Consider the following 27,755-nt stretch of genomic DNA (forward strand, 5'->3'; position numbering starts at 1 on the left):
TGCGGCAACTTCACAGTGGCTGCCCCTGCAGTTTCCCCTTGAAACAGGTTCTTTAGATATGCCTTGCTGGGGCTTGGACTCTTATGAGCCTCAGGATAATTCTGTGATCCTCAGGTTACGTACTTAATTCATTCCGGAGGTCCGTTCTTAACCTGAAACTGTTCTTAACCTGAAGCACCACTTTAGCTAATGGGGCCTCCTGCTACTGCCACGCAGCCGGAGCACAATTTCTGTTCTCATCCTGAAGCAAAGTTCTTAATCCAAGGTACTATTTCTGGGTTAGCGGAGTCTGCAACCTGACGCGTATGTAACCTGAAGCGTATGTAACCTGAGGTACCACTGTACAACCAAATGACAGTGCACTTGATCTCACCTTTAACAGAGACGGAGCATTTCTTAGGAGGGATTACATACTGTAAATCTGGGACAAAGGAGCCTGCCATTTCTCATGTCAGCCTTTCCTGACAAATAAATAGTCATTCTGTAAATAGACGCATTCTGCACCTCGCCCCGAAATTCTTTGTTCCCCCTTTACATACGGAATTACCAGGATTCAATAGCTTCTCTAAAATGTTCTTCTTCCTGTAACGTAACTTAGGTAAGTAATACTTGGCTGTTTCTATAATTTTCTCATAAATTTCATTAGGCTTCCGGTTACTTTTCCCTAACTTCACGTGCAGAATCCCAGCCGTTGCAAAGGAAGCATTGTGCCTGAGATGGACCTTCTGGTCATAAATAGGTTTACTGTGCTTTCAATCCTTTTGGGAGCCATCCAGAGTGGCTGGGGAAACCCAGGCAGATGGGCGGGGTATTAATTAAATAATAATAATAAATAATAATAATAAATAATAAATAAATAATAATAATTCAGTAGGCACAGAAGGGAGTCAAAAGGGATTTCGGACTTGAAGTTGCCCTGGGCCAGCACCACTTTGCTTTATGTTTCCACCATAAATGAAGGGAAAAAAGGTCCCCCTTACCAGCATTTCAGGGCCCCCACTTGCCATTCCTGCTCCCAAACACCCACCATAGGGGACTTCCAAGGCATTTGGGGCCATCAATGTATCCCCTGTATTTACAATTTTTCATATAGATGCTGACTTCCAACTGAAAAGGTCGTTCCTCTGCATTTTAACCTGCATTTTAAATTGGGGTTTTCCCTCCTATTATGTTTTCACTGTAATTTTACTGGTGTTGGCCACCCTGAGCCCGGCTCTGGCCTGAGAGGGTGGGATATAAATAAAACTTATTATTGTTGTTGTTATTATTATTATTATTATTATTAACAACAGGAATGCCCAGATATCATATGTTTACTTTGGTTATTTATTACATTTATATCTCACTTTTCCCACCAAGGAGCTCAAAGCGGCTCACATGGTTCCCCCCATCCCATTTGATCTCGCACAACAACCCTGTGTAGGGATCAGATGGGATTACCATGAGGAATTATAAAATATACATCAAGCCATTGTGTCCACGATGAATGCATTGTGTTGACTGGGTTTGATATATTGACGATAATTTCTGATTAAATCCCATAAGATTCTACATTCATGCCCTTTTGCCTCTACTGCCCATCTCTCTCTCTTCACAAGTCACGTACACACTTCGACAGACAGGCGTCCTGGGTCATCTAAAGACGATGGGCAGTTTCTTTGATGTAGCTTTTCTAATAGGTAAGCTTAGGATGTTAACCTTAGGGCCAGGAAACAGGTTTCACATTAAGGTGATAATGGTCACTGTCCTCCTGGCCATCCTTTTCATGTGTACTGATTGTTTATCACCTCCCTTCGCTCCTTTGTAGTTTTTCATTCATTTACTCCAGAGTATGTATGCCTAACTAGTGTTTATAGTTTAACTTTGTCCCCACTTGAGGTCTGTTTGAATGCTCCAAGGAAATCTGATTGGTTCTTACCAGCACTGTGTAAAGGATTCTTTTGCTAATAAAATGGCCTGGTGAGGGGTGTGAAGGATGCACTTTCTCCAGAGCCTTGCAGGTCAAAGCCTCGTGTCTTATTTTAATCAGGGTCCATTCCTTCCTTTGGCCTCAGAACGCAACACCCTGTGAGGTTGGGTTGGTGACTGGCAACCCAATGCGCTTCAAGGCTGAGCAGGTATTCGAATCCTGGTCACCTGGTGCTCTAACCACTACACAACACTGCTATAATTCTGTTATTAGCATGGTGTAGGGATTAGCGGCAAACACACTGGCATGTTTGTGGTCCTGTTCCTCAAGGAGCGTTCACACATCCTTTGACAGCAACTGCCTCTTCCGAAACAGAATCATTCCCTCTTGGGGGTTTTGGCAACACACGCCGTCCCTGGCCCTGAACTCTGGATTGGCAGCTGCCTGCTGTTATCAGATTCCTGGCTTCAAAGTCCAGCCAGCAACGGCCAAGGCAGCTCCAGTATAAAGCAGGGATAACCTGGGCTTGGATTTGCACGCCCTAAAGTGCAGCCGCAATGCAGGTGCAAAGAGCATGGACTCCAGACGGCAACGGAAGCAAAACTCAACGGTTTATTGAGATATAATGCAAAATACGGACGCAGCAGAGAGTGAGAGGTGTAGGTCATGGGGGCCCATCGAAGAAGCACCGTGGGATAAACCACGCAGTGAGAATTCAAGAGGAACAACAAAGGAACCAGTACAAAAACCAGTACAAAAACTGAGGAACCAGTACAAAAACACCAGCAATATTTAAAGGAGAAGGATTGACAAAACACTGTATTAAATCTCCTTCAGTTTAAAAGCACTCCATGTTCCCCCCTCCGTTCTAACTGCACAGTGTTAAGTTGCAGCTGTTACATGGTGGGACAAAGGGTTATTTTTTAATATTTATTGCATTTTATATCCGGTCTTCCCTCCGCAGAGCTCAGGGCGGCCTCCACCCTCCTCCCCATCCCATATTATCCTTACAACAACCCCGTGAGGTAGGTCAGGCGGAGGGTTGGTGACTGGCCCCCAAGGCCACCCAGTGAGGCTCAAGGCAGAGTAGTGAATGGAACCCGGGTCTCTGGGGTCCTAGTTTGATGCTCTAACCACTACATCACACTGCCTCTCCGTCCCTGAAAGTGCAGGTGGGAAGGAAGGAGCCCAGGGTGGCTGAGCCTCCCCAGAAATTAACATGAAGGGAAAAGGAAAAGGCTGAAGGCAGACAGGGCAGGATATTTTCATGCAGCAGCCGTTATGTATTAACTTGGGACTGACCCCAGAAGCAGAATTTCCGTGGGCTCCCTGCTTGTGCTCAGAATTGTTCAGAGAAGGTAAAACTCTTTGCAGCAGGATTCTTCCTTTCGTGATGTTGCATCAGAATCTTTCTCATGGGAGTCTTTTAAGCAGAGCTTGGATGTCCGCCTGTCAGGGATCCTTGAGCTGAGATTCCTGCATTGCAAGGGGGTTGGACTAGATGCCCCTTGGAAGTCCCTTCTGTATAATTTTTTTATTAAATTTTCTGTTTCACAATTTAAAATACTCATTTTACGTCCTCAAGATATCAACGACTTCTTCTCTTTCCATGGTTCATTTTACATATCCTAAATCCCTGCATATTTTACAAGAACTATGCCATTCAGTATTCCATTACTGCACCCGTCAAACTTGTTCACCCTGTTGAATTTATCTTAACGCTGCCTGCGTTTTCTGCTGTACACAATCATTCTTTCCCATATATTCAATAAACGTTTCCCAATCTTCGTATGTTCTTCTTGTTCTCTTATTATGTTAAGTCTGCAAGTTGTGCATATTCTGTCAACTTCAGCTGCCATTGTTCTTTGATTGGGACCTGGCTCGTTTTCAATTTTTGGGCTAACAAAACACGGGCTGCAGTAGTGGCAGACATAAACAACCTTTTTTGACCCCTGGGAATGTCAGTCTGAATTATCCCCCAAAGGAAGGACCCTGGTTTTTTTGGGAAAGTACTTTTAAACATTTTTTTCAATTCATTACGGATCATTTCCCAATACTCTTTTACCCTTTAACAAGTCCACCACATATGAAAGAACGTTCGCCTCCTTGCATTTCCAACACTTATCTGATTCAGTCTTATATATCTTGGCAAGCCTAAGTTAAAGGGACCCCTGACCATTAGGTCCAGTCGTGACCGACTCTCGCTTTATTGGCCAAGGGAGCCGGCGTACAGCTTCCGGGTCATGTGGCCAGCATGACTAAGCCGCTTCTGGCAAACCAGAGCAGCACACGGAAACGCCGTTTACCTTCCCGCCGGAGCGGTACCTATTTATCTACTTGCACTTTGACGTGCTTTCGAACTGCTAGGTTGGCAGGAGCAGGGACCGGGCAACGGGAGCTCACCCCATAGCGGGGATTTGAACCGCCGACCTTCTGATCGGCAAGTCCTAGGCTCTGTGGTTTAACCCACAGCGCCACCCGCATCCCTTGGGGGTAAAGCCTACTTGGGGGTAAATTCCAACCCTAGAATTCCATGAGTCTTCTGGCATCTTTGGCTGCCCTGCTCTCCACAGCCTCTTGCCAAGTGCAATGGTGTTTCCTGCAAGCACCGAGGCCTCACTCTGGCCCTCACTTCATCTCAGCCGATCCCTTGCAAGGGACCTCGTTTCCCCACCCACCCCCGGCTCTGCTGGCGTTTGCTGGGCGCAGAGACGGTGCTTGCATTCTGCAAACGTAACACTCGCTTTGCGCTCCGAGCCTCGGCGCAAGGGGGGTGCCCCATTGCAGGCTGAATGGGGCAGAGATGTTCACCTCCACAGGACGAGCAGGTCCAGGCGTTCGCGGCGGACCCTCCTGAGCAGCTGGTCATGGTCACCCCGGGTAACGTCCGGGCAGCCTTGCAAGTCCAGGTGTGCCAGCTGATTCTCCGAAGACAGCAGCAGGTGGGCGGTTTGGGCAGACACCTGGCTGTGGGCCAGGGAGACCTTGCGCAGGTGTGCCAGGGGGCTGCCAGGGGTCTCCAGCGCCTTCTGAAGCAGCCCGTCCAAGGGGAAAGGCACGTGGATCAGCTCCAGGGTTTCCAGGCACGGGGAATTCCTCAGAAGAGACAGGAGGGTGGCGCTCAGCACCGCGGAGTGCGGAGAAGGCAGAGGAGCGTCTGACGCGGCCAAGATGAGCCGAAAGGCACGGAGTCGAGGGAATTTGTCGAGGGGAACGAGGCCGACGTCCAAGCCTCCGTCGCCATTTGCAAGCGGTTCCCAGTCCCAGCCGGGCGGCTGCGGGGCGCAGAAGGAGGCGCTGAGCTCCCGGAGGTTCGGGCAGCGGCTCAGAAGGGTGGGGAAGCAGAGAGGGTCTTCGAGGGAGAAGCCCCCCAGTGAGAGGGTCTGGAGCTGGCTGCCCTGGGTGGCGGCCAGGGGCAGCAACTCTCCCAGGTGCCTGCTCCCCTGGCAGCTCAGCGTCAGGTGGGCAAGGCGGTGCCAGGACAACAGGGGGCTTTGGCCCTTGGCAGGGCCGTCTTCAAGGATCACCGTGGCCCTTGCCACGTGGGGGCATGCGGCACAGATGGCAGGCAAGGAGTCCTCGCTCACCTCAAGCATCTCCCGGAGGGGCAGCGTGAGCTTGGCACTCCCCTCGCCTGTGAAGGAAGGTGCCCTGTGCCGCCGCGCCAGCTCCTCCAGGGACGGAAACTCCGGGGGGATCTGGGCCCTGCCAAACTCCTGGTGGTGGACCAAGCACACGGCGTCCGGGACGAGGCTGCTGGCCAGCGACTTCAGGCTGGGCAGTGCCAGCAGCAGGAAGACCAGGGACCAGAGGAGGTCCTGGCCGGAGGCACTGGGTTTGAGGTCCGACGCTGCCAGCGCCTGCAAGGCCGGGCAGCAGAAGGCGCCCGCGATGGGGTCATAGGCCAGGTACAGGAGGGAGGCCCCGGACAGCCGGGCGCAGGCAGAGATGTCCAGCTCGCGCAGCCGGCGGCAGGAGGAGCCCACAGCCGAGAGGACGGCTGCGTTGCACTGCGTCCCTGAGAGGTTCAGCTTCGTGAGGCCGGGAAGGATTTCCGCCAGGTCAACCAGGGAGTCGGCGGGGATCCGGCTGCAGCCGCGGAGATCCAGGGAGGACAGGTTCTGCCTCGGGAAAAGGAGCGAGAATGAGAGTAGGACAGGGGGCAAAGGGTCCTGGGACCCCAGGAATTATAGGGGCAGAACTACCAAAACGTTATAGAAACTTATCCCTGTATGTTACTTGCCCCAAAATGGAAAGAAGCAGAAGTCCCAGCAAAGGAAGAATGGATACAAAAACTTACGGGATACGCAGAAATGGCAAAATTTACCTGAAGAATAAGAATCAACAACTTTCTTTACAAAAGAATGGAAATGCTTTATTGAGCATTTACAGATAAATTGTAAACAGATGAGAAGATTGGCAGGGCTATTGTAAAAACCTGCAGTTTGATAAGAATATATACATAAAGTAGATGAATAAATGAGCAATAAGTTAATTTAGAGACGCAGAAGATGTTAAAAATAAATTTAAGGAACCGCAGAAAGAGGGGGAAGGAAGTCAAGTTTTGAAATGCTAAAATGATTGTAAAATTAGTGAAATGTATACACCTGAAAAGCATAAAAATATATTTTTTAAGCACCCTGGGACACCATGATTACGTGGCCATGCTGCCAGCAGAGCAAATTAATTATTATTACCGTGTTGGCCTGAATACATGCCACACCCGAATATAACCTGCACCTTTAAATTTCTAGGGGGGGGGGAAGAAAAGACAATACTCGAAAATGAGATGCTCCCTTAAAATTCCACAGGAACTCACACCTGTTTTGTTTTACTGTATGTCTGTTTCAAAGCCTATTTTTTTAAGGTCTCGAATTTAAGCCGCACTAACCTTTTAAGTGAGGCTTATATTCAGTCCAATACGGTATTATTATTATTATTATTATTATTATTATTATTATTATTATTATTATTACCCAGCCACTCTGGGCAGCTGCCAACAGAGTAAAAACATAATAAATTATCCAACACTAAAAGCTTCCCTATACAGGGCTGCCTTCAGATGTCTCCTAAAAGTTCTCTGCCTCCTTGACATCGCATGGGAGGGCATCCCATGGCCCCGATCCGAGCGCATCAAGCGCCTGAGCGAAGCCACATGGCAGGAGGCCAGGGAGAGGAAGCAGCGTCTCAGAAGACGTGCCTCCCCGAGAGATCTCCGTCCTGGCACAGCGCCCCCTGCGCCCCCCCTTACCTTGCAGCGCATGGTGATGATGTCCGTGATGGCCTTGGTGACCAGCTTTGGGCAGGTGCTGAGGCTCAGCTGCGTCAGGTGAGGCACCAGGAGCAGGTGCAGCATGGGGCGGGTCAGGCGCCCGCTCTGCCCCATCAGCTGGAGCAGCTCCTGGACGACAGAGCCAGCTGGGAAAGGGGGAGGGAGACCCAGGATGTTAATCTGTGCTCACACCACCACCACCACCACCACAGTGGACGCTCGGGTTGCGAACATGATCCATGCGGGATGCATGTTCGCAACTCGCAGCGTCCGCAACCTGCAGCAGCACATCTGCGCACGCATGGCTTGCGATTCGGGGCTTCTGCACATGCACAAAGTGCGATTTAGCGCTTCTGCGCATGCACGACCACCAAAACCTGGAAGTAACCTGTTCCAGTACTTCCAGGTTTTGGCAGGTCCGCAACCCGAAAACATGCAACCTGAAGCATCTGTAACCCGAGGTATGACTGTAATTTATTACTTATAGCCCGCCCACCTGGCTGGGTTTCCCCCAAGACTGCCGGCCGGCTGCCAGTATGGGAGGCAAGACTTCAACCGGTGCTGCTGCTGCCGCCCGCTAGGGGCTCCTGGGCGCTGCCCTCTTCCGCACCCACTCACCCAGCTCGCTGAAGGGCCCCATGATGTAGCGGAAGTGGTATTCGTCCAGGTATTTGTCGGCGTAATCCTTGAGCCAGAGGCAGCTCATGTTCCCGGCCACATTCTCCAGGCAGAGCCTCTGCAGCGCCTGCACCTCTTTCCGCCTGGGCATGGAGCTCCTGGGAGAAAAGGAGGAGGCAGAGAGGTGTTGGCAAGGGAGAGGCGGGCGGTTCCTCCCCTGCCCCTGCTCACAGTCAGGGTGGCGCTGCTCCCTTGGCAGGGTGACAGGCCCCACGGGTGGGGTGTGAGGTCATGCTGTGATGTCATGGCAGTGTGACGTCACTCCTGCCCTCCTGCCCTTTGGCTCTCCTCATCCACGGGGAAACTTTCTTTTTTGTTTTTTCCAAATCCTTTATTCTTTTATTCACATAATATACACTCTTTACAACAAACAACTCCAAAATAAACAGACAACTCCAAAATAAATTCATATGTAACAAAACCAGAAGTCTCATGTTTTCCTTTACACTGATCTCCTCTCTGATACCTTGATGTGATGTTTCTTGCTGCTTTCTGATTTCCTTATAGAATCTTTATAAAAATGTAAATCTCTTAAATCCTATACCAACCTTTAACAATTTCAATTAATCCCTTCACCTCCCTCCCCCACAGCCCAGTACTTCCCTCCACCCGTGTACCTGCTATTATTTTGGTTATTGTGGCGTTATTCACTTTATTTGTTATTCCATCCTTAATATTTTACTATCCTATCTCCTTGTGCCTTTTAAACTTTTGCCCGGGGGCACTTTCGTTTCTCTCGAGCTCTGGGCCGCCTTCCAACAGCTGCGCGCGCATGTGTGTGTGCGGGGGATTTCATGAATGAGTTCCTCCTTTATGAATCATTGGCCAAACCCGGAACAAGGCGGTGGTCCAAAGCGGCCCAGAGGTGACGGGACGGACTCTCCTCTCTCCCGCCGAGGATGGGCAAAGCTGCCATGCAGACCCCCCACCGCCCAGGATCATCACCATCATTTTATTTACAGTGGTACCTCGGGTTAAGTACTTAATTCGTTCCGGAGGTCCGTTCTTAACCTGAAACTGTTCTTAACCTGAAGCACCACTTTAGCTAGTAATAATAATAATAATAATAATAATAATAATAACAACAACAACAATATTTTATTTGTCCCCTGCCCATCTGGCTGGGTTTCCCCAGCCCCTCTGGGCGGCTTCCTGCTGCTGCGTGATTTCTGTTCCCATCCCGAAGCAAAGTTCTTAACCCGAGGTACTATTTCTGGGTTAGTGGAGTCTGTAACCCGAAGGACCACTGTATTTCATCACCTCACCCAGCCCAGCCACTCTGGGCGGCTTAAATAATAAATTATTATTATTAAATTATTATTATCAAATGAAGCAGCATTCAACAATCCATTGGAATCCAGTAGTAAACAGTAAAATTAAACACCCGCAAATCCTAAAGAGTTTACACCGATCAATGACAGGATTCCCGGGGGGGGGGGAGAGAAAGCAGAAGCTTGGGTGGGGGCAGAAGGGGGATCCTGGTGGGCTTGTCCCGGGCGGGGAAGGGGGTGCCGATCGGGACCGAGACCAAGAGAGCAGAGCTATTCGGAATAATAATAATAACAACAATAAGGGAATACTGTAATAAGGGACTAAGGGAATTTCCCTTAAAAAAAGGGAAACGTTGACAGCTATGCAAGAGAGCTGGTCCCGATCCGAGGCGAGGCTGGTCCCGGACGGAGCCCTTACCCTGGCGCTGGATCCCTCCTGCCGCCGGTCCGCCCGTCTCCCGGAGCCGCGCCTGCCTGCCTGCCTGCCGCCCTCCTTCCCGGGAGCCCAAAGGAGCGACTCCCTCTTCCTCCTCCCGCCCACGTGGCCGGGGAGCTGCCAGGCCCCGCCCCTCGCCGGGCGGAAGGCGCCGCGGCCCCGCCCCCTCGGGCTTCGCCGCCCCGGAGGCGCCTGCGCGGGTCTCAGGGGGCCTTCTGGACGGGGAGCTGCCCCGCGCGGCGCCTGCCGTGGGAAGTTGTGGGAGTTGCCGGCGGGGCTGGGCGGGAGGCGGCGAGAGGGCAGCTCGGAGGGGGGCCTTGCTGACAGGGCGGAGGCCGGCGCGGCGGAGAGAGGAGGGAGCCGGTGAGTGAGGGGGGGACGGGAAGGGGGGGGGGTCCTGAGGAGAAAGGCCCAAGCCGGGGGGGGGGAGAGGGGAGAGAGACCCCGGCCCACCTCGGGGGGCTGGGGGGGGGGCGCCAGGCGGAGGCAGCAAAGAAGGAGTCCGGGGGGGGGGACACCGGGGCTCAACCCCCCCCCTCATAATTATTACCTTTTTACATTTATTTAGAACGGGGAAGGCCCAGCTCGGCCCTCACGACGTTTGGGGACTACAACTCCCAGCATCCCTGACCACCTGTCCTGTTAGCTGGGGATAACAACAATAATAATGATAATCATGATAATGATAATGATAATGATAATAGTAGTAATAATCAACTTTTATTTGTATCCCGGCCGGGAAGTGGAGGGGGAAGGGACCGGGGCTCAACCTCCCCCCCCCCACCCCCCAATTACCACCTCTTTACATTTATTTGGAACAGGGATGGCCCAACTTGGCCCTCCAGCTGTTCTGGGACTACAACTCCCATCATCCCTGACCACTGGGCCTGTTAGCTGGGGATACTACTACTAATGATGATGATGATGATGATGATGATAATACAGTGGTACCTCAGGTTGCATACGCTTCAGGTTACAGACTCCGCTAACCCAGAAATAGTGCTTCAGGTTAAGAACTTTGCTTCAGGATGAGAACAGAAATCATGTGGCGGTGGCACAGCAGCAGCTGGAGGCCCCATTAGCTAAAGTGGTGCTTCAGGTCAAGAACAGTTTCAGGTTAAGAAGGAACAAAAAAAATTCCTTCCAGTAGCACCTTAAAGACCAACTAAGTTAGTTCTTGGTATGAGCTTTCGTGTGCATGCACACTTCTTCAGATACACATACCCATTGAGTCAATCACCCATCTGTATCTGAAGAAGTGTGCATGCACACGAAAGCTCATACCAAGAACTAACTTAGTTGGGCTTTAAGGTGCTACTGGAAGGAATTTTTTTTGTTTTGACTATGGCAGACCAACACGGCTACCTATCTGTAACAGGTTAATAAGGGACCTCCAGAACGAATTAAGAACTTAACCCGAGGTATCACTGTAATAGGGACACGGGTGGCGCTGTGGGTTAAACCACAGAGCCTAGGACTTGCCGATCGGAAGGTTGGCGGTTTGAATCCCCGCGACGGGGTGAGCTCCCGCCGTTCAGTCCCTGCTCCTGCCCACCTAGCAGTTCGAAAGCACGTCAAAGTGCAAGTAGATAAATAGGTACAGCTCTGGTGGGAAGGTAAACGGCGTTTCCGTGTGCTGCTCTGGTTTGCCAGAAGCGGCTTAGTCCTGCTGGCCACATGACCCGGAAGCTGTACGCCGGCTCCCTCGGCCAGTAAAGCGAGATGAGCCCCGCAACCCCAGAGTTGGTCACAACTGGACCTAATGGTCAGGGGTCCCTTTACCTTTACCTTTACCTTTACCACTGTAATAATAATAATACTAAACAACAACTTTTATTTGTATCCCGGCCAGGAAGTGGAGGGGGAAGGGACCAGGGTTTAAACCGCACCCATAATTATTACCTCTTTACATTTGTTTAGAACAGGGATGGCCAAACTCGGCCCTCCAGCTGTTCTGGGACTACAACTCCCATCATCCCTGACCGCTGGTTCTGTTAGCTGGGGATAATAATAATAATAATAATAATAATAATAATAATACAGTGGTGCCTCGCAAGACGAAATTAATTCGTTCCGCAAGTTTTTTCTTCTTGCGAGTTTTTCGACTTGCGAAGCACGGTTTCCCATAGGAATGCATTGAAAATCAATTAATGCGTTCCTAGGGAAACCGACTTCAGACCAGGTCCGGGGACAGTCTGTCCCCCGACCTCTTCTGAAGGCTGGGGGGGGGACAAGGGCTTTTCTTCCCACCCCCAGCATTTTAAAAAACCCCGGGACAGCGGAGGACTTCTCCTCTGTCCGGGGCGATCTTAAAATGCTGGCGGACGGCATTTTAAAATCACCCGGGACAGCGGAGGACTTCTCCGCTGTCCGGGGCGATTTAAAAGCCCCTGGGAAGGCAGGCAGGGGGGACAAAGACTTTTGCCCCCCGCCGGCCTTCAGAAGAGGTCCTGGACCTCTTCTGAAGGCCGGCGGGGGGCAAAAGTCTTTGCTCCCCCGAGCCTGCCTTCCTGGGAGAGCGGAGAAAGGCAGCGCGTTTCTCCGCTGTCCCGGGAAGGCAGGCAGGGGAGAGCAAAGCCTTTTGCTCCCCCCGCCTGCCTTCAAAAGCCCTCCGGGACAGCGGAGAAACGCGCCGCCCGGGGCGATTTTAAACTCGCTGTCCCGGGTTTTTTTAAATGCTGCCGGGCGTCAGCGCTGCCGCCCGGCAGCATTTTAAAATCGCCCCGGACAGCGGAGAAGTCCCCCGCTGTCCCGGGTTTTTAAAAAACCTCTCCGCCCCCCCGCCAGGCTTCGGAGGAGGTCCGAGGACAGTGAGGAAGAGGCGCTACGCTTCCCCGCTGTCCCGGAGATTTCCCTATGGGCTTTCGTCTTGCGAAGGAAGCCCATAGGGAAATTCGTTTTGCGAAGCGCCTCCGCGACGGAAAACCCTTTCGTCTAGCGGGTTTTCCGTCTTGCGAGCCGTTCGTCTTGCGGGGCACCACTGTAATAATAATAAACTTTTATTTGTATCCCGGCTGGGAAGCGGAGGAGGGAGGTGGGACTCAACCCGCCCAATATTTATTACCTTTTTTGCATTTATTCAGAGCAGGGATGGCCCAACTTGGCCCTCCCAACGTTTGGGGACTACAACTCCCATCATCCCTGACCACTGGTCCTGTTAGCTAGGAATAATGATGATGATGATGATGATAATGATAAACTTTTATTTGTATCCTGGCCGAGACCGGGCTCAGGGTGGCTAACATCAAATATAAATATTGATATAAAATCAAACAATAATTAAATCGCCTCTTTAAAACAAATCAGGAGAGAATTAAAATCTGAATTAGATGGCTTTCCGCCAGATTTGGGTGTTTAAAAAAGTGTGACGTGGAAGCTGTAATTTTGTAGCTGTGACACTTTAGAATTGTGCAAAAGGAGCATTGAAAGGCACTGCTTCTGTAGTTAAGTATTTTCTCCAGATACTAACAATATTTTAAAAAGTCAAAAACTTCAGCTGTTTTTATGTGGCTTGAAAGCGGCCTTCAGGTACTTTATTTGCTTTTTATCTGTTGAACGCTTATGGCTGGAGGGGTCCCCAAACAGCTGGAGGGCCGAGTTTGGCCCACACTGATTTAAGATACGTGATAAAATGAAGGAGGGCAACGTAAATTGGAAAAGGTACAAATGCTATGAGGTAAAATTGGAATGATAAAAAACCATGAGGCAGGATGGAGGGAAGTCAACAGCTCGCGTGAGCAAATGAGGAAAGAGTTCCATAAAGATGTATTTAACATTATAAAATGGAAAACCTAATAAATAGATTATTTTTAAAAATCAATTACCCCCCCCCCCCAACTCAACAGGGCTATCAAGGCATCTTGGCAGGGGCGGCCTTCTCTCATGAAGACGGGCTTTTTGGCTTAAGGAAAATGTGGGGAAGGTGGCTGGGGAGGGGGGAAGGCCAGGGGGTGGGCAATATAAATTTATGAAGGGATGCAGAGCAGGGAGAAAGTGGACTGGCAGTGAAAGATTTCCTTCTCTCGAACTGAGGGCATCCGACAAAGTGATTCAGGACAGGGAGACGAACGTCCTCCTTCACGCAGCGCATCGTGGAGCTACGGAACTCCCTCCCACAAGAGGCAGGGGCCACAGTGCTGGATTACATATAATCTAAACAAGCTATAGCTTAGGGCCCCACTCTCTTGGGGGCCCCCCCAAAAAAAATTAAAGAAAAAGAAAATGTATTTCACTATTAATATACTTCTTCTTAATTATATTTCAGTTCAACAATTACTTTGATAAAATACATATTATGTTATGTGCAAATGGCAAATAGATACCTGTTAGGTCCACAAATTACCATATAGCATATATTCAACACAAAAAACAGCAGCAATTTGTTGTGGACAAAGGACAGCTGGATATATAAAGGGTCCCGTTACCTTCAGTAGCTGAGGGCCACATCAAACCTAAATACGGCCCTTGCGGGGGGTAATAATAATAATAATAATAATAATTTATTATTTATACCCCGCCCATCTGGCTGGCCTTAGAAGAGGATTGGACCAATTCCCAGAGGGCTCTTGAGGGCGACTTTCTCCTTGGTGTCCTTCTGGCTCACTGGAGCCAATGGATCTAGCCTGCATTCAGAACCCATTTCCCGCTGACTCTCTTTCCTGAGGTTCCTGCAGACCTTCCACTGCAGCCTCTTCCTTTCAAGCCCCACTGGGTTTTGCTATGTGGGGAGGAAATCCTGTGCTGCAGGCTTCGCTTCACTCACCATTTCCTCCTTCCCGGTGGGCCTGCTGACCTTCAGGCAGCCTGGGCTCTGGCAGGAGATGTTTGCATTGCGGGCTGGACGTGGGTGTTTCTTCCCATGCTTCAGTGTGATGACAGAATCTGCGCAGGCTGAACAAAATTAGAATAATGAAACACAGTGCACATCCCTGGAGGGGAAAAATCTCATTTTTTTTAAGACTACCACTTGTGTCTGTAATGTCTCAGCTCATTTGCTCTATACTTAACATTTTAAAGGTGGGCGTTCGTTTGGATGGCAGGTTTTGTTGCACACACCCCTCCCCAAGTGCTAGTTTCTTGCCCTCAATTTTTAACTGAACAGTCAAGCAAACTCTTCCCTCACATTTTTTGTCAGCACATGATAGTCTTCAAACACCCTGCTAAAAGGACTCTGTTCAAAACTGGGGAGTCTAAAAAATTACGGGGTGTTGGAAAGAGGCAGATTCCACCAAGGATCACTTTTTTCTTGATGAATGGGCGTGATGTCGGTGAACAGGCTTTTTGGGCCAAAGGCTTTTCTTTGGCAGCAGATCAGCTAGTATGACAAAGACGCAGGCGACTGAGCCTTCGCTGGGAGGCTGCTAGCATCTGCGGTGCAGCGACAAGTCAGCAATTGTCGGACTTGCTTCACGTGATAGAGGGCAGCCCGTCCTGTGCGCTTTAAAGTTTTCCTTCCGCAGCTCCACCCAGTTGTTCTACAGAGAGAAGCCGTGTGCCAAATACATCCTGTAGCTCATGGGGGCAGAATACTACAAGGAGGTGCTCAGAAACTATTGTCTGCTCCTTGATTGTTGTCATTTGCTCTACGCGGGGCTGACCATGAAGCTGACCCAGAAACTCCAGCGGGTGCAGAATGCCGCGGCGAGGCTCCTTACGGGGTCCTTACTGCGGGATCACATTCATCCAGTGCTTTACCAACTGCACTGGCTCCCAGTAGAGTACAGGGTCAGGTTTAAGGTGCTGGTTCTAACCTTTAAAGCCCTATACGACATGGGGCCCTCGTCCCTACAGGACCCCCTGTCTGGTATGCCCTGTGGAGGGCCTTACGGTCTTCAAATAAAAACATCTTGAAGGTCCCAGACCACAGAGAGGTTAGGCTAGCCTCGACCAGAGCCAGGGCCTTTCCTGCCTTGGCCCCAGTCGGGTGGAACGCTCTGTCGCAAGAGACCAGGGCCCTGCAGGACTTGACATCTTTCCGCAGGGCCTGCAAGACAGAGCTGTTCCACAAGGCCTTTGGTCGGGGCCCAGTCTGACCCCCCTCCTTTTATAAGACTCTGCATATAAGTGGCCTCTCTATCTCTTCTCACTGGCTCATACAAATAGCTGAGCCTGGTGAGTACTTAAGGTCCCTAACCCTATAGTTATAATTTTTGGGTAGCCATCTGAGTTTATTTTGATTTTAATCCGATTTTAAGCTGTACAGTCCTACCTCAGGTGACAGACGCTTCTGGTTGCATTCTTTTGGGTTATGGACCGCCAAAACCCGGAAGTACCGGAATGGGTTACTTCCAGGTTTCGGCAGTTGCACATGTGCAGAAGTGCCGAATCACAACCCACGCATGCGCAGATGCACCGCTGCGGGTTGCGAACGTGCATCCCGCACGGATCACGTTCGCAACCCAAGTGTCCACTGTATTTCAGTTGATTGCTGAATTTATATTTTAATTTATTATATATTTTGATGTTAGCCACCCTGAGCCTGGTTCTGGCTGGGGACAGCGGGATATAAATAATAATAATACTTATTATTATTATTATTATTATTATTATTATTATTATTATTATTATTATTTCCTTGCTGGCCCCTGCAGGAATTGTGCAGTGTGGGCCAAGAGTACTGCATCTTTGCTGGGACCTGCCTGCTTCTTTCAGTGGACTAGGATGACTTCTTTGAACTCTTAGGACCTTCGTGGCATGACTGCGACTGTGCACCTGACGGCTTGAAGCTGCTGGTTGGGAGAGCTCACTTGGAGCGGCTTCCTTCTGGAAGCAACATGGGCTGCTGCTGGCTGGGTTCTGCTGCTGGTCCTGATCCTCTAGTGAGATCTGGACCAAAACGGGAGAAAATGCTCCCTAATGGGAATCGTGTCTGGAGGACCACATCTTCCTCCCCTCCCTCTGCCTGCTGCTGCTGACTATGGGGAGGTTTCTTTCATGATCTGCGACAGGCTTCCCCTTGGGGCATCTGAGAGACAGTGGGCTGTAGTGGCTAGTGCGCTGGACTAGGACCTGGGAGACCAGAGTTCAAATGCACACTCAGCCATGATGCTCCCTGGGCAACACTGGACCAGTCACTGGCTCTCAGGCTAACCTACCTCATGGCATTGTTATGGGCATTGAATGGGGGGGGGGGGGAGAACCATGTATGCCACGTTGAACTCCCTGAGGGAATGGTGAGATGTAAATGTAATAAATAGATAACCTTCCGGCTTCTGTTGGAAACGGGATCTTGGAATAGAAGGGACCTTGATCAGGTTCTTGAGCGTCTCTGAAATATACAGTGACTGCTGGGAAGAGATGGTTGCGACATTTGCTCCTGAGCATCTCATGCTTGTTAAATTAGATGGGGGGAAATATTATTTCCTTTGGTTTGTGAAAGCTGCTTGGGCCAAACATTAGAAGGCAAAGCATGATGGAATGATGGAAGGAAACGGAAGTTTAATTCCAATATATGGGCCTAATACCGACGAACAAGAGAACCGCTATATCTCATGAGAATACCAAAGAGAGCAGCAGTTTAAGTAAGAGATTTTGAACTCTGAAGAATAGAAGTAGTGTGATCAAGCACTTCTAGAGCAGCTTTTGACCTCTGTTCCGGCACGTGTCGCACCTGCTGCCCTGCTGTCTGATAGTCAGGTGAAAGGGGTGGAATGATGGGGTGGTGGGTGGCGCATTCAGGTGAATATGATCTTGAACTTGAAATAGACTAACCTCCTTGTTACCAGACAGGAGCATCCTCAGATCCTTGGTGCGTTGCTATGGTTACGCCTTCAGTGAAGTGTTTCAGATATATTGATTTGCAGCTTTGGTTGCTCCAGTTTAAGCTGCAAAAAGAAGAAGAAGAAGAAAAGAAATGAGAGAGCATTTGGACGGGCGTCAGGGGGCATCTGTTTGAATAGCCCCTTTTCTGTGCTCCTGAAGGCGCTGCAGCCTCACTCCCTTGGCAGAGCTGCTCCAGCTACTGCTGAAACGGTAAAATGGTGCAGTTTGTCAGTGCGCAAATGCGCACAGCTTGACTCAGCAGGGTCCTAGTGCCAAGTGGATCACGGTTCTCCTTGGGTGAGGAGCTTGGACCAGGAGCCGGGAGCCCTGCTCCTGGGGATTCAGTGGCCGTGTCCTCAGTTGCTGCATTCGTTCTTTTGAGAGAGGTTGATCTGGTGGAAACTCACACTTCAGTGGTTATTATTTATTTTGAATATTTATAGGCAGCTAAACGTTACTGAATATTACAGTGTATAAAACAACAATAAAAGTACAACAAATAAAAAGAGAGAAGAGAGAATTTTTCCAAAGGAAAACTGGATACTGCCCACATGTCAATTCATCCTTCTAGAAAAAACAGGGGTTGTTTTTTTTCTTTTAAGCCTCTGACAAGATGTGTGCTGTGCTGGAGCCTAACTTCAGTGGATAGCATGTTCCATAATGCAGGTGCCCCTGGGCTGCCATAAGATGACTGCCGTGAACCGGCAGCTAAAAGGGGGGCAAGGCGAATCTGGGATATCCTGTCTCAAGCATTTAGGGCACCGTGCACTGAGACCTTAAATTTGGCCTGGTTGACGGCCAGTGCAGTTCCCTGAGGAATGGTATCCTGAATAGGCAGACAGCAGCCTCTGCCCCAAGCCCTGCTGCCACATCATGCGCTAGCAACGGTTTCCCCATCAAACAAAAGGGCAGTCCCACATCAGCCCATTGCAAGATTCTGGGTAGGGTGCCACTCTGAGTAATGCATACCTGGTCAGCTCCTTCCTCAACAGTCGAGTCGTGGGGAAGAGAAGTCTTATTCGGTAACAGCACCACCCGGCTAGGGAGCAAGGGAGACCAGGCAACTGCAGCAGGAGAGACGAGAATAATAATAATAATAATGATATATAATAGTAATAATTTATTATTTATACCCCACCCATCTGGCTGGGTTTCCCCAGCCACTCTGGGCTGCTTTCAACTGAATATTAAAAACAATACAGGATCAAACAATAAAAGCTTCCCTAAACAGGGCTGCCTTCAGATGTCTTCTAAAAGTCAGATAGTTGTTTATTTCCTTGACATCTGATGGGAGGGTGTTCCACAGGGCGGGAAGCACCACCGAGAAGGCCCTCTGCCTGGTTCCCGGTAGCCTCACTTCTCGCAGGGAGGGAACCGCCAGAAGGCCCTCGGAGCTGGACCTCAGTGTCCAGGCTGAATGATGGGGGGAAGACGCTCCTTCAGGTATACTGGACTGAGGCCGTTTAGGGCTTGAAAGGTCAGCACCAACACTTTGAATTGTGCTTGGAGATGTACTGAGAACAGCATACGGGCCACGTAATGCCCACCTCTTCCCTTGTTGCCCTTCTGTGAATATGACAGAGTAGGGAACGGAGGGGCTGCTTGAGGTCCACCTGGGCCATAAGACGACCCTGTGCAAGGCTGCCTTTTTTCCTAAATCAAATCGCTGTCATTGTGGTCCCAGTTCTGTGCAGCTGCATCGCCCAGCCTCAGAGGCGGCTGACTGATAGTCGTTTGGACCTTCAACCTTTTTTGATATATGTCCCAAGTGCCTTCTGAGGCATTAGTATTCTATTTCTGTGCCCCGTTTCCATCCAGTGGGCTGCGTGGCAGAATGGGGATTTGAACTCTGCCCTTCCAGTTCCTAGTGTGGCAGCAGTTAAGTCCTCTTCCAAACTGGAGACTGCAGATCCCTTTCCTGTGTGCAGGTCAGGGAATCCCTGCCTCCTTGGATGCGTAACTGTGTAGCTCAGCTTTAATGGGGATTGGACGAAATTCATGGACTACAATACCAAGGGAAGGTCTACCAAGCTTGTGCGTTGAGCACACTGCTTTGTGGAAGTGAGTCAGGGGCAACTTACACCTGCCAGGAGCGACGCCTCAATGCCTTCCATCTGCGCTGCATCAGGAAGATTTTGGGCTTCACATGGCAGACTCTCTCAAACAAAGATGTGCTCTCCCCAGCGCACATTCCCAGCATGTTCGTATTCCTGCCTCAGCGACCTCTACACTGGCAGAACGGAAGATGGCAGGATCCCCAAGGACGTGATCTGCGGGGATCTGGTTCCAGGCACCAGACAGCATTGGTAGACCAGCTCTGCATTACAAAGATGTCTGCAAATGTGACATGAAGGCTGGCAACATTAACCCTGCCATGTGGGAATCCCTTGTAGATAATCAGAGGGCCTGGAGACAGAGAGTTGGGTCTTGCATCCACAACAGTGACGAGAGGAGATATGGCCGCTGGGAGGAGCGCAAGAGAAGAAACGCCCTGGCGCATCTGCAGCAGCACAACTGGATGCTTTTCTCTGCCCCGGCTGCAACAAAACATGTCTCTCCTGTATTGGTCTCTGCAGCCACAGCAGGCACCGCAACCTGCCAACAGTTTGACTTCACTCTCAAAGGCACACTCCTCCATTGCCGGCCAAGATGGACAGGTGCCAAAAACAACATGGAGGACAGGTTTATCATTAGCTACTGGTCGCAGAGGATTGTGTACTTCCTTGGGGACCAGAGACAGCCTGCCAGGGAATACCAGCTGCTGAGGAACATGAGCGTGAGAGCTGGTGCGCTCATGCGCTGCTTGTGGGCGTCCCACCTGGGCATCTGGTTGGCATCTGTGGGAAAGAGGATCCTGGCCTTACAGATCTGGCTTTGGGCTCAGCCAGCTCTTCCTAATTTCTTAACTGCTTTGTCTCTGTGAGGGTTGGGCAGTGAGTTTAAATTTTCTGTAGGCGAAGGACTGTCTGCTTGCGCATTTGTCAGTGTGGCAGCACTTGCGCTCTGGAACTCACTGCCTGTGGCCATGAGGCAGGTGCTCTTTGTGCTTCCAGGTGCCCCCTGCTGAAAACTCTTCTCTTTCAGCAAACCAGAAACGAAGACATGGTTTAGTTGCTTACATTTATTTTAAAGTTATATTGAGTGTTATCTTTGTTTCTAATGATGATGATTTTATGTATCTTCATTTTTTAATTGCTTTATGGATTTTTAGCAATGTTTTATCAATAATTCTATCTGTGCATTACTTAGGGGTTATTTATTATGCAGTTTATAACTTTTCTAAATAATAAATCAATTGTTTTATTTGTAGAAGATAAGATTCACCTGTCTGTTTAAAGCAGAAAGAAGAACCATATTTATTTTGCCCAGATCAGTTCAAAGGAAAGAAGGGAAAGCCGGACAATGACAACCGTTGATTCAAGCTGAATCAGCTCTCTGCTACAACCCCAAGCTCTCGTTCCTGGTCAGTCAATGCCAGTTCAGGCTCCATGAGTGTATATGTGAAATTAAGATTTTTTTACCCTGGCTTTCATCATTTTGTGCTTGCAAAACATCCCTTATGTTTTACTGGTGGCGTGTGTGAATGTTTGGGTGGGGGTGAGGGACTGAAGCTCAGTGACAGAACATGTGCTTTGCATGCAGAAGGTATCAATAATAAAATTTAATATTATTATTCAGGCCCCAGGTTCAGTCCTTGACATCTCCAGTAGAAAGTATCAGAGAGCAGCAGGCAATGGGGAAGGCTTTCCCCCTCTGCCTCGCAGAGAGCTGCCGCCAATCTGAAGAGACCCTATTGGGTTAGATCAGTGTTTCCCAACCTTTTTTGGGCAAAGGCACACTTGTTTCATGAAAAAAATCTCGAGGCACACCACCATTAGAAAATGTTAAAAAATTTAACTCTGTGCCTATATTGACTACCATATTTTTCGCCCCATAGGACGCACCGCCCCATAAGACGCACCTAATTTTTTGGGGGGAGAATAAAGAAAAAAAAAATTTCCCCTCCCCAGGCACGGGGCAGGCGCGGGGGAAGCCCAAGCTTCCCCCGACCCCAGCCCCCAGAACAGCCTGATATCCGCAAGCCTAGGGAGCCACACTGGTCTCCCCAGGCTTGCGGAGAGGTGCGTGAAGCCCGGGGGCGCTCTTCAGCGCGCACCAGGCTTCGGGATGCAGGCAGCTCTGCGCTACCCTCCAGAGCCCCGTGCGGCTTCGCGCTGGGATCCGGGGGGTGGCGCGGAGCTGCAAGAAGCCCTGGAGCGCAGGCAGCTTCGCACCACCCTCCGGAGCCCCGCGCGGCTTCGCGCCAGGATCCAGAGGGTGGTGCAGAGCTGCAGGAAGCCCTGGAGCCCAGGTAGCTCCGTGCCACCCTCCGGAGCCCCGCGCGGCTTCGCGCCGGGATCCGGGGGGTGGCGCGGAGCTGCAAGAAGCCCTGGAGCGCAGGCAGCTCCGTGCCACCCTCCGCAGCCCCGCGCGGCTTCGCACCGGGATCCGGGGGTGGCGCGGAGCTGCAAGAAGCCCTGGAGCGCGGGCAGCTCCGCGCCACCCTCCGCAGCTTCCTACGGAGGGCGCCCCGTGCTCCGCGCTGCTGGCTGCCGCCCGCAAGCCTTGCGCGCCGGGGGGGGAGTTCCCCCAGGCGCCCAAGGCTTGCGGACAGCTGCGCGAAGCACGGGGCGTCCTCCAAAGGGCGCCCCGCGCTCCGCGCTGCAGGCTGCCGCCCGCAAGCCTTGCGCGCCGGGGGGGGGAGTTCCCCCAGGCGCCCAAGGCTTGCGGACAGCTGCGCGAAGCACGGGGCGTCCTCCAAAGGGCGCCCCGCGCTCCGCGCTGCAGGCTGCCGCCCGCAAGCCTTGCGCGCCGGGGGGGGGGAGTTCCCCCAGGCGCCCAAGGCTTGTGGACAGCTGCGCGAAGCACGGGGCGTCCTCCAAAGGGCGCCCCGCGCTCCGCGCTGCAGGCTGCCGCCTGCAAGCCTTGCGCGCCGGGGGGTGGAGTTCCCCCAGGCGCCCAAGGCTTGCGGACAGCTGCGCGAAGCACGGGGCCGCCCCGCCTCTCCCGCCTCCCTCCCACGGCACACCAGGCAAGGTCTCACGGCACACTGGTGTGCCGCGGAACACCGGTTGGGAAACACTGGGTTAGATGATCAAATAAGGCAGAGCTTTTTAGGCTTGTACAAAACAACAGAGATATTTTAAACGGCTGAGTCATAAAGGTACTGTGTTGGCCCATAAGTATGTATCAGGGTTTAAAGTTTATCAAAATGTCACAAAATAGTGTGCAAGCTTTTGCGTTCCCCAGAACTCTTCATCAAGCTAGAATAGATGATAAGTGGGGAAGGGCGGCTGTGGAGAGAAAGACTGACGTTCAAGCCATCCCTGTCTCTGCCGGGTAAGAATTTTAAGATGGAGTGGGGGAGGAGGTAGCAGACATTCAAAGGAGACCGTTTAGGTGCTTTGCGGGTTTCCGGTTGCAACCAGGTCTGATGGCATTGCATGCGTTGGTGTTTTCTTCTTTCTGTAGCATTCAGAATGTTAACGACAAGACTTTATATAAGTATACTGTGCAGTACAGTCATACCTCAGGTTATAGATGCTTCAGGTTGGGTTTTTTTGGGTTACGGACCACCGAAACCCGGAAGTACTGGAACGGGTTACTTCCTGGTTTTGGTGGTCGTGCATGTGCAGAAGTGGTAAATTGCACTTTGCACATGCACAGAAGCGCCGAATTGCAACCTGTGTATGCGCAGATGTGGGTTGCGAACGCTGCGGGTTGTGAATGTGCATCCCACACGGATCACGTTCACAACCCGAGCGTCCACTGTAGATGAAAGGATGGAGTTTGCAAGATTTTGACAAGGACTGGGTTGAGAGTAAAGAGATGGGGAATGTGGTGTCAGAGAAAGTATGAATTGGGAGCCATTTATTATTATTATTAATAATAATAATAATAGCAACACTGATCTCATCGTCAGCTCCAGCCCAAGACATTTTGGCCCCTGAGGTGAACCCCAAAATGCTCCCCCCATTGGCGAGGGGAGGAGGGCTGAGTGAAGATCCGCTTCAGGAGCAAGGCGGTGGGGATAAAGATCTACCTCAGGATCTGCTGCCCCTGTGGATCCTGCCACCCGAGGTGATCACCTCCCCTTGCCCCTGCATGGGCCGGCCCTCCTCACAGTTCTTCTTTGTTGTGCTTATGTAATCATTTCATGTGGAGAGAGAAATAAATCACATGAGTCGATTGTCAGACTCTGTGGGCATGTATGATGGATGGAAGTTTCTGTAGACATTGTGGTTGCCTCCCAGAGTAACCTCAGGTGCATTCTTATGTTAAGTACTGTAGGGGAAACTACCACATTGATTTTATCAGCTCAAGATGTTCAAAAATATCACCTTGTGTCATAAAAGATTATTGAAGCGCTTCCTGGCCAAGTGTGCTGTTGAGCTATTAAGAGGAATTGCCAGTGTGCCCAAGGATGCCCTGCGCCTCCTTTCCCCCACCCCTTATAGGGGGCATTGCGTGAATCTGAGGCCTTGGGGTTTCTTCTGGATCTGCCAACTCTTGGAAGTTTGTTGTTTTGAACAGGGGTGCTGATCAGTCCAGTCATCAGTCACGTTAATTGATAAATAAGTCTCCACATGATCAATTGGGCAGAAGATTTGAAAGCAGCCGCAAGAACAACAATGGTTATTTTTAACAGGCAAAGTTGGCACCCGGTAAGAGGCATTCGCTCCTGCTCTGACACGTGAGAGGGGAGAGTCTTCTTAAGGTAGTGCTGGGGCATAATCTTAAAAACAAAACGGTTGCCTATTCATTTGTAATAATTATATGCAGATTTAATCAGTCCATAGGCTGCACTCCTGGGCAAAGGAAACCTGAAAGTCAGCTAAGTTCACCCGCCAGGTGCCCGTCTTCTTCACAGCATCAGCTCTCCAGCGTTTTGAGCAGGAATCTTTCCCAGCCACTGAAGGGCTTTAGCTCGGTGGCTGAGCTTTGGAAGGTCCCAGGCTTCACCCAGAGCGCCTCCAGGTAGGGCTGGGAATGGCATCCTCTTCAAAACCCTGGAGAGCTGGTCAGCATAGTACTGCATTTCCTGACACAGTATAAGGCAAGTTCCTGGAGACATCAGGAATCAAAACAGAGACCTTCTGGCATCCAAAGCATGGGCTCTGCCACTGGGCAACAATTGTCCCTACCCCCCTCTCCTCAGCTGTTTCTCAGGTGGTGCTGACACTGCTGAGCAGGGAATGGATTGTTTGGTTTATGGATTTATTGGCCAGCAGTAGGTATGGAAGAGTCAGGTGGTAGCAGAGGAGCACTGCTCAGGGATGGTCCAGGAGCCGAGCTGGGGGTGATAAACGATTCCACGCACCAGGAGCAGCATGGCAGAAGGCCTGGAGGTGGAACTAGAGGAGGCGGCAGCAAAGGAGACGGAGAGGAGCAGCAGCCTAAGTATAGAGCAGTGTTTTTTAGAAACTGCTGCCCTACTCTTGGAAGCACCTCCTGGTGTTCTGATGTTCAGCAGCCGGGCCCTTGCTTCTATACAGGACATTTGAAAGAGGACCCTCACTAAGGCAGGCCTGGCGGAATGTGTTTGCTGTTTAGGTCCACCTAATGGAGCCCTGAGACGCTTTGCACGGCCAGTTTCAGAGGATGTTGGCTCCTTAGGATGTTAGCAGCAGATGGAATCTGGTCCTGCCAGAATCTCCAGTTACTACCTGCTGCCTCCCTCTCCCAGGTAGCCTGGGATGTCATGAGGCAGATGGTCTAGGGGAAGGAGACTGATTGATTTCGGAGCAAGTCGTGGTTAACTCTTGAGCTGCCTGCCCCTCGCCGTCCACCCTGTGTGGCTGTGTCAGGCAGTGGAGCAGTTGAGATGGGTCTTTGTTGCCGTCTTGCCTGAGATCTGATGGGGAGCCTTGGCTAGCAGGGAGGCTGCTGCTGCTGCTACTGGTTACTCTTCTCTGCTTTCCCTCCTCTTACTCTCTTTCCACTTCAGCAGGAAAAAAGGCCCAGGGGAGGTGGCCTAAATGCACTTCTGGGAGCCAGCGATGGGGAGGGGGTGCGCATGGGTGATCAGGACAGGCAGAGCTCCAAGTGGTATAGCTGAGGGCACGTTTTGTGTCACGTAGGGCTGTTCCCCAGACTATTCCAGACAGAGAGGACCAAAGTGGGGCTCAGCCCGTGACTTGCCTCTGGGCTGGTGTGCTGTGCGACCTTCGCCTCACCAAGCGTCTTGCTCTTCCTTTCTGAGAGCAAACACGGTCTAGCATTAGGACCCAGTGGGCTGACAGAATCTGTGACAAGAGTCTGGAGCAGCACTGCAGAGTGAGTCTCCATCAGCTGGGCTGGATTTTTGTGTGTTGGAGGCTTAAAGACGCCTCTCTGTCAGCAAAAGGGCTCTTTTCTCCCTGTGTGGCTGGAGGGAGAGGGTGGCTCAGGGCGTGGGCATGGAAGCCTCCTCTGCAACATAGGAAGGGGCAGGATCCGCCCTGGTGAGCCCCCTGCCATGAGCTGAGAGCAGCCTTTTCAGAGATCATTAAAGCTGGGAGGAAGAACATCAGCATGGCCCAGACCAAGAGGCACACGTACAGCCGGGTAAGTGACACATGGGCAGCCATTGGCCGCTCCACGCCTGGGCTGCGCTCTGTGCCCCTGTAGGTACAGTATCTCTGGATGCAATCTGTTGCGAGGGGAGCCTGCAGATGGTCTGGATGGGGAGAAAGAGAGAGTGAGTGTGTGTGTGTGTGTGTGTGTGTTTCCTTTGCCGGTTCCCTGCCATGAATTCTGCCTCCATGCCATGTATGTTGAGGAAAGCTGGGTTGTTGGCTGAATTTCCCTGCTAGCCAAGCCCTTTCGATGGAGGTGGGCCGCTGTTATTTGCTGCTGATACTGTAAGGAGGTGTCAGCTGAGCCGCTGGTGATGGTGAGTTTTCCCAGGGCTCTCGAATGCAAAGCTTCTGGGCTCCTTTCCCCTTCTCCCCCCCTCCCCACCCCAGCAACCACTTGCTCCCACCTACACCCCCTCCTTTATCCCTCCCCACTCCTTTCCGGACGGTCTTTGAGAGCCCCCTCTTCCACCATATTGCAGTTTGGGCATCAGCTGCAGACTCCGCAACTTGGAACCAGCCTCACAATGGGGCCTTTCTCTGGAGTTTTCCCCCCTTTGTCATTTTGTTCTTGCTCTCTTTCTGCGCCCACCCTGCCCTGCCTGACCCCCAGGGAGGGCTGAAGTGACACACAAGATGTGGGGCTGCTCAGGCAGTGCGTTTGAGCATCCTTGCTTCTGGGCCAAGAGCCTGGTGTTGCTTAAGGTGCTTTGGGAGTGCTGAGTGGCCACCTTTGTGTCTTCCTTCACCTTTGCAAGCCCTGGAAGGAGAGAAGGCCGTTCTGTGGCTCCCCTGGAAGGAAGCATGGGCAATTCCCAGGGAGGCCTTTCTTGCCGCTGCTTCTCGCTGGTTCTTCGTTGGAACATAGGAAACTGCCTTATACCAAGTCCGACCGTTGGTCCGTCAGCCCCAGCACTGACTGGCAGCAGGGGCTCTCCAGGGTTTCAGGCAGGGAGCCTTTCCCGCCCTACCCAGAGAGATGCCTTTGGAGATTGAGCCTGGGACCTTCTTCATGCAAGGCAGATGGTCTACCTTTCAGCTGTGGCCCTTCACTGGTGGCCAGGCCACTTTGTCCTTCGGCTCCTCTGCAGCTACCCTGGCTAGTTTCCGCGGAGGCCCCAAAGCGGGTGGAAGGCGTTGTCTTTGGCGCTCAGCTGACAGTCGGGAGTGCAAAATGTTTGCCCTCCAGGCTCTGGTGTCTGAGAAGTGAGCTTGTGGTTCTGCAGGGGTTTGTTGCTTGCCTTCCCCTGTCCTTCCTCTTCCATCTCTGAAAGGGGCTGGCAGGGACTGAAGTTTCATGTTGGCTGCCTCTTGAGCAGGGCAGTCGGTCAGGAGGCCTCTGGGTCTGATGCACTGAGGGTGCTGTTGCGTTCTTTCAAGCACAGCCTCTGGGGGATGTATCAGCTGCCTGGGCTGTGATTTTTATAGTCTTCCAGGTTTGGAATCCTCTCCTGCCCCCATAAACCCAAACTGGGTCAGTCTCTTGCCAGAGACAAGGTCCATTGTGGGCTTGTTGAAAGGAAAGGCCTTCAACTTGTGTGTTGCGTGCCTTGCCACCGGGGTCCCCTCTTAAGCATCTGCAGGACTTGATGCCGGCTGGTTGGGGAAGGGTCTTAGTGCAGTGCTAGAACATATGTTTGAGTGCAGGGGTTCAGGGTTCAATCCCCATCATTCCCAGACTCCTGCCTGGGATCCTGGAGAGCTGTTGTCGTTCCTTTCACACGGTGCTGAACTCAATGGACACGTGACCTGACTCGGTACCCCATGTTGGTCCTGCACTGAATGTGCCTTGCTAGTGGTTGTAGAATGTGGCTTGGCTTGTTGGCTCGAG

General features: G+C 51.3%; 2 protein-coding genes across 13 annotated transcripts in view; one reads left to right on the plus strand and one right to left on the minus strand.

The window, feature by feature from the left end:
• Positions 1-2,503: 2,503 nt before the first annotated feature.
• Positions 2,504-27,755, minus strand: part of LOC114604465 (uncharacterized) — a 44,888-nt gene continuing 19,636 nt past the window's right edge. The window contains exons 2-7 of one of the 3 annotated variants that reach the window (XM_077933678.1): positions 18,297-18,391; positions 17,277-17,389; positions 14,329-14,456; positions 7,800-7,957; positions 7,161-7,327; positions 2,504-6,030 (exon numbers count right to left, since the gene is read on the minus strand). In XM_077933678.1, coding sequence (XP_077789804.1) covers positions 4,717-6,030; positions 7,161-7,327; positions 7,800-7,950 — 1,632 coding nt within the window. In that variant the 5' untranslated portion in view covers positions 7,951-7,957; positions 14,329-14,456; positions 17,277-17,389; positions 18,297-18,391 and the 3' untranslated portion in view covers positions 2,504-4,716. Of the gene's footprint in view, positions 6,031-7,160; positions 7,328-7,799; positions 7,958-9,548; positions 9,661-14,328; positions 14,457-17,276; positions 17,538-18,296; positions 18,392-27,755 lie in introns of those variants that run through there. The other 2 variants (XM_077933677.1, XM_077933676.1) reach the window with 2 other exon arrangements.
• Positions 9,774-27,755, plus strand: part of DCTN1 (dynactin subunit 1) — a 73,052-nt gene continuing 55,070 nt past the window's right edge. For 6 of the 10 annotated variants that reach the window (XM_028744576.2, XM_077933670.1, XM_028744577.2 and 3 more), the window contains exon 1: positions 25,648-25,913. In XM_028744576.2, coding sequence (XP_028600409.2) covers positions 25,881-25,913 — 33 coding nt within the window. In that variant the 5' untranslated portion in view covers positions 25,648-25,880. Of the gene's footprint in view, positions 9,930-25,647; positions 25,914-27,755 lie in introns of those variants that run through there. The other 4 variants (XM_077933668.1, XM_077933674.1, XM_077933673.1 and 1 more) reach the window with 3 other exon arrangements.

Source organism: Podarcis muralis, chromosome 9 (genome assembly GCF_964188315.1).
Source record: "Podarcis muralis chromosome 9, rPodMur119.hap1.1, whole genome shotgun sequence".
Classification (NCBI taxonomy): Eukaryota; Metazoa; Chordata; class Lepidosauria; order Squamata; family Lacertidae; genus Podarcis; species Podarcis muralis.